Genomic DNA, 12,735 nt, shown 5'->3' on the forward strand with positions numbered 1-12,735 from the left:
AATACAAAAATTAGCCAGGCGTGGTGGTGCACGCTTGTAATCCCAGCTACTCAGGAGGCTGAGGCAGGAGAATCACTTGAACCTGGGAGGTAGAGGTTGCAGTGAGCTGAGATCATGCCATTGCACTCCAACCTGGGTGACAAGAGTGAAGCTCCATCCCCAAAAAATAAAAAATAAAAACATAAATGGCCAGGCGCGGTGGCTCACGGTTGTAATGCCAGCACTTTGGGAGGCCGAGATGGGCGGATCACCTGAGGTCAGGAGTTCAAGACCAGCCTGACCAACATGGCGAAACCCCGTCTCTACTAAAAATACATAATTAGCCGGGCGTGGTGGCGCATGCCTGTAATCCCAGCTACTCGGGAGGCTGAGGCAGGAGAATTGCTTGAACCCAGGAGGCAGAGGTTGCGGTGAGCCGAGATCGTGCCATTGCACTCCAGCCTGGGCAACAAGAGCGAAATTCCATCTTGAAAAATAAATAAATAAATAAAAATAAAAATGTAATCCCTGCTTGGATTCTGTACATAAACACGTGTGTATGTGTCTCTGTGTGTGTGTGTGTTTGTGTATGCTATAAACGGTATTACTGGGACAATTGGGAAAAACAGACCTTCCTTGTCCAATAAGGTAGTCACACATGGCTATTTGAAATGTGACTAGTCTCAGTTGAGATGTGCTATGAGTGCAACATGCACCCTGGACTTTGAAGACTTAGTAGGAAAAACTGTAAAATATTTCAATAATTTTTATATTGATCATATTTTGAAATATTTTACATTAGGTTAAATAAAATATATTATTACAATTAATATCCCCTGTTCTTTTTTCTTTGTCTTAAGTGTGGGTACTAGAAAATCCAAAACACCAAGCATGGCCTCTTTTCAAGGCTTTTGTACTTTCTGTTGTGCAGGGGAGAAAACATCATTTCTTTTTTTCCCCTTTTTACATTTTTAGTTGGGACACTGTCCTGAAAATAAAAGTCAGATTAACAAAAGAAAAATAAACGGAAGTTTATTAATGTGTGTTGTACCTAATGTGCAGGAGAGACTTCAGTTCCAAAGTATTTCTCTCTCTAGGCAGTGGCTTAGGGGCTTTGCTTAAATAGTATTTTAACTAAGAGCCATGAATCCTATCTAGTGACAAGACAGAGAAAAGACCATCTTCAGGCTTCCGAAAGGTGAGAAAATGCCTGAAGGTAAGTTGATGGGAAGAGTAAAGTCTGTTCCTGGGTCCTCTGGCAGTGCTGTCTCTGAGCTCTGGTTACGAGCTGACCAAGGCAGAAAGGAGTGGCAGAATATGTCCCTGTTTTAACCTTTTCACTATAATCTCCAGCATTTTAGAGAGGAATATTTTAGTTGCCTCCAGTTGCCTCTGCCTGGAATGTTCTTCCCAGAGATAATCCACGTGACTCATCCCAATAGCTCCTCGGGTCATTCCTCAAATGTAATTTTGTGTGAGGCCTTTGCACTCCTTTTTTTTTTTTTTTTTTTGACACAGGGTCTTGCTGTGTCACCCAGGCTAGAGTGCAGTGGCACGATCATAGCTCACTGCAGCCTCAAACTCCTGGGCTCAAGCAATCCTCCTGCTTCAGCCTCCCAAGTAGTTGGGACCACTGGTGCACGCCACCACGTCCAGCTGGTTTTTAAAATTTTTGTAGAGATGGGAGTTTCAGTATGCCATGCAGGCTGGTCTTGATTTCCTGGCTTCAAGGGATCCTCAGCCTTGGCCTCCCAAAGTGCTGGAATTACAGGTGTGAGCCACTGTGCCCGGCCCCTGACCACTCTCTTTAAACTTGTGATCTTTGCTTTCTCCCTGTGTCTGTCTTCACCCCACCTTGTGCAATCATTTCTCCCCTTCTCTGCTTTGCTGTCTTCCCTTTGCCAGGATATAAGGCCTGGGAGGGCAGGGATTGTTGTGTCTTTTATTTTTCTCTACTACTCTATTTCCAGTGCCAAGAACAGTCCTTGGCATACACCTCGTTCATAGTAAGTAAGCAACAAATACTTGTTGAATGCATGAGAAGTTAGAGTTCTAATTTTTAGCAAACAATTATTATTCCTTGAACAAGGTGTACTTAGGACTGTCTCAAAATCAAAAGATAATATTTGTTTACTAAGAGGTACTGTCTCCAGGAAAAGTCAGGGATAAAAGTATTTTATTTGAGTTTTTCTGATACAGCGAGAAGTACCGGCATTTTTCAGTGAACTGAGGTTTACAATTTTACTTTACAATTTTGTAAAGTAACTAAGGCAATTTAGTTAAACAGTATAGTAGCAAACCTTATAGAGGAAAATGTTTGTACCACTGACTCAGTAAAAGCAATCACTGGTATTTAACGAGTCACTTGGTAAATACTGTCAGAGTTGAAAGTCAAGGGCTTCTTTGTGATGATGCTGGTGGGGTCTGAGTGGGAACAGAACATACACAAATCAGTGAAGGCACTTTTTTTTTTTTTTCCCCGAGACAGAATCTCACTCTGTTGCCCAGGCTGGAGTGCAGTGGCACGATCTTGGCGTGAGCCACCATGCCTATTTGCCCTCAAGGAGCTCACAGTCTCTGCTCATAGATACCACAACAGTGAAACTTAGCTGTTTTCTCTCCAATTAGCTTTACAACAAACTGAGATTTATTATCTCTATTTAGAGATAAAGGAATTTCAAATTGAAAATAAAAGCACGAGCTGTGGTGGCTCACACCTGTAATCCCAGCACTTTGGGAGCTCGAGGCGGGCAGATCACCTGAGGTTGGGAGTTCGAGACCAGCTGATCAACATGGAGAAACCCCATCTCTACTAAAAATACAAAATTAGCAGGGTGTGGTGGTGCATGCCTGCAATCCCAGCTACTCGAGAGGCTGAGGTGGGAGAATCGCTTGAACTTGGGAGGCGGAGGTTGTGGTGAGCCGAGATCGCACCATTGCACTCCAGCCGGGGCAACAAGAGCAAAACTTTGTCCCAAAATAAATAAATAAAATAAAATAAAGGTGAAAATGAGGTGCAGTGTGTTCTGTAAATACCAACTTAGAAAGGGCGTGTGAAAAAAAATAACATCAGACTGCACATGATGCTAGTAATTCAAAAATAATTTTTATTTTAACTTACATGACTGAAAGATCAATGAATACAAATGCCACAAAACTAAAAGCACCCCCTCAACCAAACATAAAATACAGAAGTGAATACAAAAGATCTGGAATTAATTACTCATGCAATAGTCAAAAAAAAAATAAAAAATAAAAAAATGACAAACCAAACACAAAATCCTGTAACATCTGTGTTTGACTTTCTATAAAAAGAACCATTTCAACCATTTAACATAAGCTATAGTCTATACCTACTAACTACAGACTGTACAATGTACCTTAAAAGTGAAGGATGTATGAATATATATAATATTTATAAATATACAGATATGTACATTATAACTTCACAGTTGAAAGAACCATTTGCCAGAAGCCTGGCAAACAATTTGCACTTTGAAATGAAATGAGTCCTTTTTAAAAGTCTTGCTAAAATGTAAATATGTAAAATGACATCTAAATGATACAAACACGTCCATAGTACAGTTGATATTCCACAGTTTAAATTACACTCACATATATTGTTTTGATACCTTGGCATACCCCACCTTGTACACTCTTTAGAGGAAGAAAAGATATTTTAATAAGAGCTACTGAATGGTCTTGTACTTTGCTTAATGAACTTGCATCTCTGATACTGAAGCAATAATGGGACCTGATGTTTGAACTATTTGGCCAGGGAATCCTACCAGTGAGTGATTTCCCTGGGGGCAGTAACCACCCCCTCAGGATGTCCTTCTTTCTAATCCCACGGTCATTTTTACAGAAGGAGGGACCACTTTAAATGTCCCTCCACTCCTACTCCATTAGGATTTCTCTGACTTCTGGGTTCCTCTACCTCAAAGAGCATCACAGGTTTGTGAATCTACAGCTTTTGGTTTTGATTTGTCTTAGCAGCAAAACACCCCTACGGTAAGAATATCATAAAAAATAGCTCTCATTAATTAAAAAAAAAACATAAGCTTTGAGTTTTTTGTTTAAGTGTATAGGCATAATCTTAATGTAGTTCTTAGTCATTTACTTATCTTTTTTCCACAATGGAAACATGATTTTGGAATTTTCAGGATGGGGAAAAGAAACAAAATAAATTATGGGAGTTTTTTTTGTTTTTTTTTTTTTTTGAGACTGGCTCTCATTCCTCTGTCACATGGGCTGGAGTGCAGTAGTGCAATCTCAGCTTACTGCAACCTCTGCCTCAAGTGATCCTCCCACCTCAGACTCCAGAGTAGCTGGGAGCACATATAATTAAAACATCTAAACTCTCATAATGGGTCATTTTGCTGGGTTCTGCAGGCAAACTTTTATTTGAAGATATTCTTTTTTGTGCTTTGTATTGAAAGTAAAGTTAGGTAGCTAAGGGGACTACTCAACCCTGAGAACACGACCGAGAAAAACTGCAAGGCGTATGATGTTTGTCGAAGTATCACATGACTATTTCAAGCTTATAGAGAAACTTGCAAAAAAGTACAAAGATGGCTATTTTTAAATCTCATACATATTAAGATAAGATGGACTCTTTCACTGAGTATTATCAGACACAATCGACGATGTAATCTATTTGAATTATACCATAGCCCTATTCTATATTGGCCAGAGGAAAAGTAGATAGGTACTGTGAAACGAGACTCTGAATTCTTTCTATAACATGTTTTTTTAGTTGTTGTTGTTGTTTTGTTTTTTGAGACAGGGTTTTGCTCTGTCACCCAGTCTGGAGTGCAGTGGTGCAATTACAGCTCACTGCAGCCTGAATCTTCTGGGCTCAAGCAATCCTCCCACCTCAGACTCCCAAGTAGCTGGGACTACAGGTGCATGCCACCATGCCCGACTAATTAAACTATTTTTTTTGTAGAGACAGGGCCTTGCTATGTTGCCCCGGTTGGTCTTGAACCTCCTGGGCTTAAGCAATTCTCCTGCGTTGGCCTCCCAAAGTACTGGGATTACAGGCATGAGCCACTGCACCTGGCCTACATTTTTATTTCAGTTGTCGTGTCTCTCAGGCTCTAAACAATTTCCAGCCCAAACCACAGCACCATCTTGATGAAAAGGGCCAGATATTAAGACAGCTGTTAGGCAGTTAACCTGTAATTAAAAGGCTGTGGCAACTTCAGTTCCATGACGACCTCCGACTTTAACACAGTCTCGAGGAAATTTGTCCAATTGTTCATATGCCAGCCGCCCATCTTCTCCTAAATACAGAACATTAAACATGAATACCAATTCAAACTTAACGTTTTTATTCATTACTCAAAGTAACATAGTGCCAATTGTTTAGGGATGGGTTGCTATAATATGCTATGCTAACTTTTGGTAAGGAAAAGTTATCTTTTGTTATTCCTAATTATGTCATTGTTTTCCAGGTAATGCTTAGAACAACCAAGAACTTTTGAGCTAATTAATGCCAGAGACCAAAAGAATGCCAGGGTATGAAACAGAGTAGAAGTCTTATGGCCATTTGATGTTGACAATTTCATATAATCGATTTATTTTAGAGCAATTGTATGGATTATATTTTAAGTACATTAGGGATTTCAATATGGCTAATGCACTGAACTTTTACATAACTTTTACTTGTATACATTATATATCGATACATCTAAATGATATGTGGTAAAATCAATCTTAGGCTTTCAAACTTCAGCTAAAAATTACTTTTTACTATGTAAACATACAGAGATGCCTTCTACCAGCCACCAGCTAGTTCAGTTTTGTCCGTAACGCCACCTTGAATAGTTAGGATGCAATTGCAAATAATTTTAATGTTTTGTTCTATTTTTCTACTTTAGAAAATGATTTAGAAAATGAGAAAATAAAATGCAAAGACAAGTGATAAGAAGCAGGCTTTCATACATGTAATGCAAGTGAGACAAAGATGGAAATAGTTGTGCCTAATCAGAAGTTCAGCTGGGTGTGGTGGCTCACACCTGTAATCCCAGAACTTTGGGAAGCCAAGGTGAGTGGATCACTTGAGGTCACGAGTTTGAGACCAGCCTGATCAACACAGTGAAACCCCATCTCTACCAAAAAATACAAAAAAAAAGTTAGCTGGGTGTGGTGGAATCCGCCTGTAGTCCCAGCTACTTGGGAGGCTGAGGCAGGAGAATTGCTTGAACTTGGGGGCAGAGGTTGCAATGAGACGAGATTGCATCATTGCACTCCAGCCTGGGTGATAGAGCGAGACTCCATGTTTAAGGTAGGCTAGGCTAAGCTATGATGTTCTGCAAGTAAGATGTATTAAGTGCATTTTTGACTTAACAGTATTTTCAACTTACAATGGGTTTATTGGGATGTAACCCCACTGTAAGTCAAGGAGCAGCTGTCCTCAAAATTGAGTAAACTTAAAACTTCAGTTCCTCCATGGTGGCAAAGGTGAACAGCCCAACAGCCATTTAGGATGGCTGCTGTCATACTGGACAGTGCACATATAGAACAATCCCATCACCATGGAGGGATCTGTTGGACAGCTCTAGGTTAAAATGTCGAAATCATTCCATACTAGTTGGTAAATAGTTGCAGCCCTGAGTCCTTTAAGTGCCCGCAATGACCTTCTGCCCTTTGTCATAGGGCATTTTATCAATTCCTATGGAAAATACTATCCTCACTATATTAATTCAATCATTTGTGTAAGAGAAAAATGTGCCAGTATTTGTGTATTAGGGGCAAAGAAGATTCATAATATTGACTTCAGGGGGATCTCAAACTTTATATTAGAATCACCTGGGAGGCTTCAAAAAATCCTTAAAAAATCCTGATGCCAAGGAACACTTAGACCAATGAAAGCAGAATCTTTGGGAGTAGATTGTTTAAGCTTCCCTGGCGAATGTGCAGCCAGTGTTGAGCACTGCACACTGGTGGTGTGAGAGGACCCAGGGCTGATGTGAGCAGAGTGCATGAAGAGCTAAGGTGAAGCAGGTATGGTGATGGCTTCTGGAGATGCTGCTGTTTGCACAGCTCCAGTGAGGCCCGGGGCACATTCTGTAGGATCAGCTTCCATAGGTTACACTGGAAATAGAAGCTTTGTTGGCTATGCTTTATAAGCGCCTGGCTTACCTTCATGGTTATTTTAGAATACGAAGGGATAAAGGAGTTTAAACTAATAATACCTTGGTACATTTTTAGAGAATTAAATAATTTCTATGCCTAATACAACCATAAGGAATAACTTTTATTCTTTAAACAAATATATACTGGCTAAGATTTCTGTGGAAGAAATCATATATTCAATAGCAGAATGAAGCCTTGTTAAACCCATAATTGTAAGAAAGAGGGCCTAACAATAAATGGGATTTTCACAGTGATTATAAATGCCATGAGAGTCTTCTTCATGTTGTTAAGTTAGTATCACTAAACAAGGGTGGCTTTTTTCTAAGTTGCAGTATTGATTGGATTATGTCTGAGGATTTCTAGGAGCATAGTTTTTATACTTTAAGATTGTGTTGTTGAAGTAAAATTATTTATAATAATTATTTATACTTTTTTCTTTTTTTTTTTTTTGAGACAGAGTCTTGCTCTGTCACCCAGGCTGGAATACAGTGGCATGATCTCAGCTCACTGCAACCTCCGTTTCCTGGGTTCAAGTGATTCTCCTACCTCAGCCTCCCAAGTAGCTGGGACTACAGGTGCACCCCACCACACCTGGCTAATTTTTGTATTTTTAGTAGATACATGGTTTCATCATGTTGGCCAGGCTGGTCTCAAACTCTTGACCTCAAGTGATCCACTCACCTTGGCCTCCCAAAGTGCTGGGGTTACAGGGGTGAGCCACCAAGCCCAGCTATTTATACTTTTTAATACAGAGTTAAGAGAGGCTTTCCCCACCCTCCCAAGTCCCCAAAATGAATAAATGTATAATGCCTGCTAGGCATGAACCTTCATAAAATAAAGTGAAGAGGAAGGAGTATCTGGATATTTCAGAATAAAATAAGTACTCCAATTCTTTTCTTAGGTATCACGGCTCAGATGGGCAGAGGCCACAGGGCAGTCAGAGGTTAACCTGGGAGTCAGGGTGAGGCTGAGATACCTGGGGATTTACAGCATTCCCTGGGATGCATCTCTGGTACCTCACCCAATTTCTGTCCTCCAGGGAGTGTCAACCCCACCTGGCAACACAGCCTGGATTCCTATTGCCTTTGCTTTATGGTTTGACTTCTGTGTTCTTGATTCTAAATAGTACACAGACTGATCAATCCATATAGAAAGTCTCCAGACAATATAGTTCACTCTCAGCATCCAGACAGAACAAGGAGTTGGGGTGAGATGGACACTGATCAGTTCTTCATACTCTGTGTGTGAGAAGACAGCCTACAGTGGGGAAACTGCTAAACAGGGTACATGAAACTTCTCCTTACTGGAGAAGGGAACATCTAAAAGGGAACATCCCTTAGAGAGTGCCAGAAGCAAACAATCATGTAAACAACAACAATAAAACTCACCCAGAGACAAGAGGGTTTCTGAGGCCACATTTCTGATTTCTTCAGTATCAGATTGACACAATGTCACCAGCATTTTAATGCTTTCAGTAGCCTATGGGGGAAAAATAGGTTAAATCGTGTTTTGATATTTAGGTCTAGAGTTCCACGAGACTTGGCATTTCACAACTGGTGGGAACTTTAGCCTCACTTTGTTGCCCAGGCTGGAGTGCAATGGAGCAATCATAGCTCACTGCAGCCTTGACCTCCTGGGCTCAAGCAATTCTCCTGCCTCAGCCTCCTGAGTAGCCAGGACTGATTTTTAATTTTTAACCTTTGGTACAGATGAGGTCTCACTATGTTGCCCAGGCTAGTCGAATTCTTCTGCCTTGGCCTCCTAACATGGTGGGATTACAGGTGTAAGCCACTGTGCCCGGCCAGCTGGTAGGAATGCTAAAAACCACTTTACCTATGGGGTCAAACCTAGCTGAGTGTCTGAAACCCAATATTCCTGGGTGCCACTCCAGATGCACTATATCAGAATTTCCTGGGATGGGGCCCAGAGTTCTTACTTTCAGGAATTCTGATGATCAGCTAAATTCCTCATTCCACAGCACACTCCTGGTCTAGAGGAGTGAAGTGACGAGCTTGCTTTTCCAGAATAGAATCCATTTTCCCTGGTTCTTTCCACTGAATCTCACTGATTCCAAAATGGCTCTAATTTAAAAATTCTTACTATTTAGTTTATATGCTAAAATAGAGGAGGAGGTAAAGGCCATTAATAACAATTCTTCTATTTGTTTGTTCCACAAATATTTATTGAGCACTCCATGAACCAGACTATTCATAAGGCATGAGAGATTCCACAGTGAACCAGACATGGTTCTGGTCCTCAAGAATTTACAGTCTAGTGGATTCAGAGTATGAAAACCCATGCAGGTCACTGTATCCTTATGTCTTTATTTACTTTGTCTGTATCACAGACATCCGTCACTGGTATATCACTGGATATCAGGAAAGCACCCAAATAGCAATCACTGTGGGCTTTCTATTTGGGCACCTGAAGGTAATTTTTTTTTTAACCAAGTAACAAGGCAAAATTTCCTACAGCTGTTTCTTTTTTTTTCTTTGAGACAGAGTCTCATTCAGTCACCCAGACTGTAGTACAGTGGCGTGATCTTGGCTCACTGCAACTTCTGTCTCCTGGGTTCAAGTGATTCCCCTGCCTCAGCCTCTTGAGTAGCTGGGATTACAGGTGTGCGCCACCACGCCTGGCTAATTTTTGTGTTTTCAGTAAGGATGAGGTTTCACCATGTTGGCCAGGCTGGTCTCAAACTCCTGACCTCAGGTGATCCACCGGCCTCAGCCTCCCAAAGTGCTGGGATTACAGGCATGACCCACCATGCCTGGCCCTAGAGCTGTTTTTGATCACAGGCCATTAACTTTTTCTTTTGAGGTATTAATTCCTTTCTTTATCAGGCCTGCAGGTCCCTGCCTCTTTTCCAAGATTTTGGCAAGTTCTAAGGTGTGGCCTTCTCTCATTCTTTTTTTTTTTTTTTGAGATGGAGTCTCTGTCGCCCAGGTTGGAGTGCAGTGGTGCAATCTTGGCTCACTGAAACCTCTGTCTCCTGGATTCAAGCGATTCTCCTGCCTCAGCCTCCCCAGTAGCTGGGATTACAGGTGTGTGCCACCATGCCTGGCTAATTTTTTTTGTATTTTTAGTAGAGATGGGGTTTCATCATGTTGACCAGGCTGGTCTCGATCTCCTGACCTCAAGTGATCCTCCCGCCTCAGCCTTCCAAAGTGCTGGGATTACAGGCATGAGCCACTGCACCTGGCCTTCTCTCATTCTTTTCTCAAGACTGATTTGTCTTTTTTTTTTTGTGATGAAAGTAGGTCAAACATCACATCTTGCCATTGAAAGGGAAACATCCATGTCAGGCGTTCCCATTCGTTTAGTACTTGTTTACATTCTAGCTCTCTCCCTGCTCACGACACCTCCTTATGACAATCAAAACTGGTTCTCTGCTTAATAAAGAGAGCTTGCGGGGAAGGATCTGGGAATTCAGTGGCATACTGAATTTAGTACTTCTTTTCAAATCTTATTTGTCCTTGCTTTTTGTTGTTCACAATAAAAATAAGTGAAATCACCATACATCTCATCTCCCTTTTAAGATAAGATATACTTTCCTTTTTTTTCTCTCTCTCTCTCTTTTTTTTTTTTTGAGACAGAGTCTGGCTCTGCCACCCAGGCTGGAGTACGATGGCACAATCTTGGCTCACTGCAATCTCCTGGGTTCAAGCAATTCTCCCTCCTCAGCCTCCTGAGTAGCTGGGATTACAGGCACCTGCCATCATGCCCAGCTAGTTTTTGTATTTTTGTAGAGATGAGGTTTCACCATGTTGGCCAGGTTGATCTCAAACTTCTGACCTCAGGTGATCCACCGGCCTCGGCCTCCCAAAATGCTGGGATTACAGGCATGAGCCACTGTGCTGGCTAATAAGATGTACTTTTCTAATACTGACCTAAAGGCAAACTGGTTCCCTTGGGCTAGTGCAAAACATGATTGCTTTCTGCCACTTATTGACTTTAACAAAACAAAGTCACATGTAATTACTGTTTAAGGGAGAAAAATACTAAAACTAAGATACGGTGCAAAGAAGACGAGAAATACTGCTAAAAAAGTACTTTCAAACATGAAAGAAAAGCTGTTATATACACTCAGCTTAGCCTGGCTCCAAGCTGAGCTGCCAGGGGAGCTCCAAGGCTGGGCTTTACCTCAAGGATTTTCAGGGCCAGGCAAGCTGCTTTCTGGAGCTGGAGGTTTGTCTTTGTTAGTGCTTCACAGTAATAGAGCAAGGCCTGAAAGAGAAGGAGGGACCTCATGAAGGCATTTTGGTTTGTTCGTAGTTTAAGAGGTATACCTCATTCTTACTCTCTGAGATAAACTATAGCATATAACCTACACATTTTGCACTACCTTCAGAGCAAGAAAAAAAAGCCATTGAAATTCATATTAATTAAAAGAGTCGTTTATTCAATAAATTGATCCCTTATGTTCTCCTAGATCTACTATGACTCTAGGAGAACATAAGGGATCAATTTATTGAGTAACATAATGACCGTGGGCTTTTATTGGCCACCTAAAGGTAATTTTTTAAACCAAGTAATGAGGAAGGCAAAATTTCTCAGAGCTGTTTTTGATCCCAGATCATTAACTTTTTCTTTTAAGGTGTTAATCCCTTTCTTTATGTCCCATCATAAAGGCCTGCAAGCTCCTGCCCCTTGTCTCATGTGTCATTCCAAGATTTGAAATATTCTCCTAGAGTCCATGACTCTAGTAGAATATAAGGGATAATTTATTAAATAAAATTGGGAGAGAGTTATGATTCTGGCTTTTAAGGAGCCCTTAGATGTAGTAGAAATGCTAAGACTGTTTAGAAGGAACTGAAGAGAAGAAATGTATTAGGTCCCATAAGAAATCTACAAGGTAAGTCAGTCACTTGGAGAAGAGACATCTTACGGAGTGCCAGGGTGAGTTTCACAAAAATGTTTGAACTGGAATGGAAATGATGGCTTAGATTTCAGTGGGGAAGTTGATTGAAAAAAAGGTATTCAGTCAGAAATAAGGAAGACAGGAGGAGGCAGTACATTCCAGTGAGGAGGGTGGTAATGTCAGTTTGAGATTTGCTGAGTTTGATACATGGGAAATGAATGCTCTGTATAAAAAATCTCTGCATAAAAGTACATTATCTTTTTTTTTTTTTGAGACAGAATCTCGCTCTGTGGCCCAGGCTGGAGTGCAGTGGTGTGATCTCGGCTCACTGTAACCTCCATCTTCCGGGTTCAAGAGATTCTCCTACCTCAGCCTCCCGAGTAGCAGGATTACAGGTGCCCACCACCACGCCCGGCTAATTTTTTTTTTTTTTTTTTTTAGTGGAGACAGGATTTTACCATATTGGCCAGGCTGGTCTTGAATTCCTGACCTTGTGATCCGCCCACCTCGGCCTCCCAAAGTGTTGGGATTACAGGCGTGAGCTACTGCACCCGGCCAATTGTCTTATTTTTACCAAGCTAATTTCTTCCTAAATGGTTGATAAAATGTGTAGTACTTAACATTAATTCAAATGAATAAGAATCACTATATGTCATATTGGTTCATAGGAAACTTAAGTACTCTTGAAGAGAATTGAGGGTGGAAACAGAGGACTAACTTTTGATTTTGTTGGGCTATATTGTGCATTTCTTGCT

The 12,735-nt window shown here is 41.0% G+C and overlaps 1 protein-coding gene across 8 annotated transcripts in view; it reads right to left on the bottom strand.

Moving 5' to 3' along the window:
* Nucleotides 1-3,063: 3,063 nt before the first annotated feature.
* Nucleotides 3,064-12,735, bottom strand: part of RIPOR2 (RHO family interacting cell polarization regulator 2) — a 231,943-nt gene continuing 222,271 nt past the window's right edge. For all 8 annotated transcript variants that reach the window (XM_055390371.2, XM_055390378.2, XM_031012231.3 and 5 more), the window contains 3 exons: nucleotides 11,263-11,346; nucleotides 8,508-8,598; nucleotides 3,064-5,264 (listed from right to left, as the gene is read on the bottom strand). In XM_055390371.2, coding sequence (XP_055246346.1) covers nucleotides 5,164-5,264; nucleotides 8,508-8,598; nucleotides 11,263-11,346 — 276 coding nt within the window. In that variant the 3' untranslated portion in view covers nucleotides 3,064-5,163. The remainder of the gene's footprint in view (nucleotides 5,265-8,507; nucleotides 8,599-11,262; nucleotides 11,347-12,735) is intronic.

This window comes from Gorilla gorilla, chromosome 5 (genome assembly GCF_029281585.2).
Source record: "Gorilla gorilla gorilla isolate KB3781 chromosome 5, NHGRI_mGorGor1-v2.1_pri, whole genome shotgun sequence".
Taxonomy (NCBI): domain Eukaryota; kingdom Metazoa; phylum Chordata; class Mammalia; order Primates; family Hominidae; genus Gorilla; species Gorilla gorilla.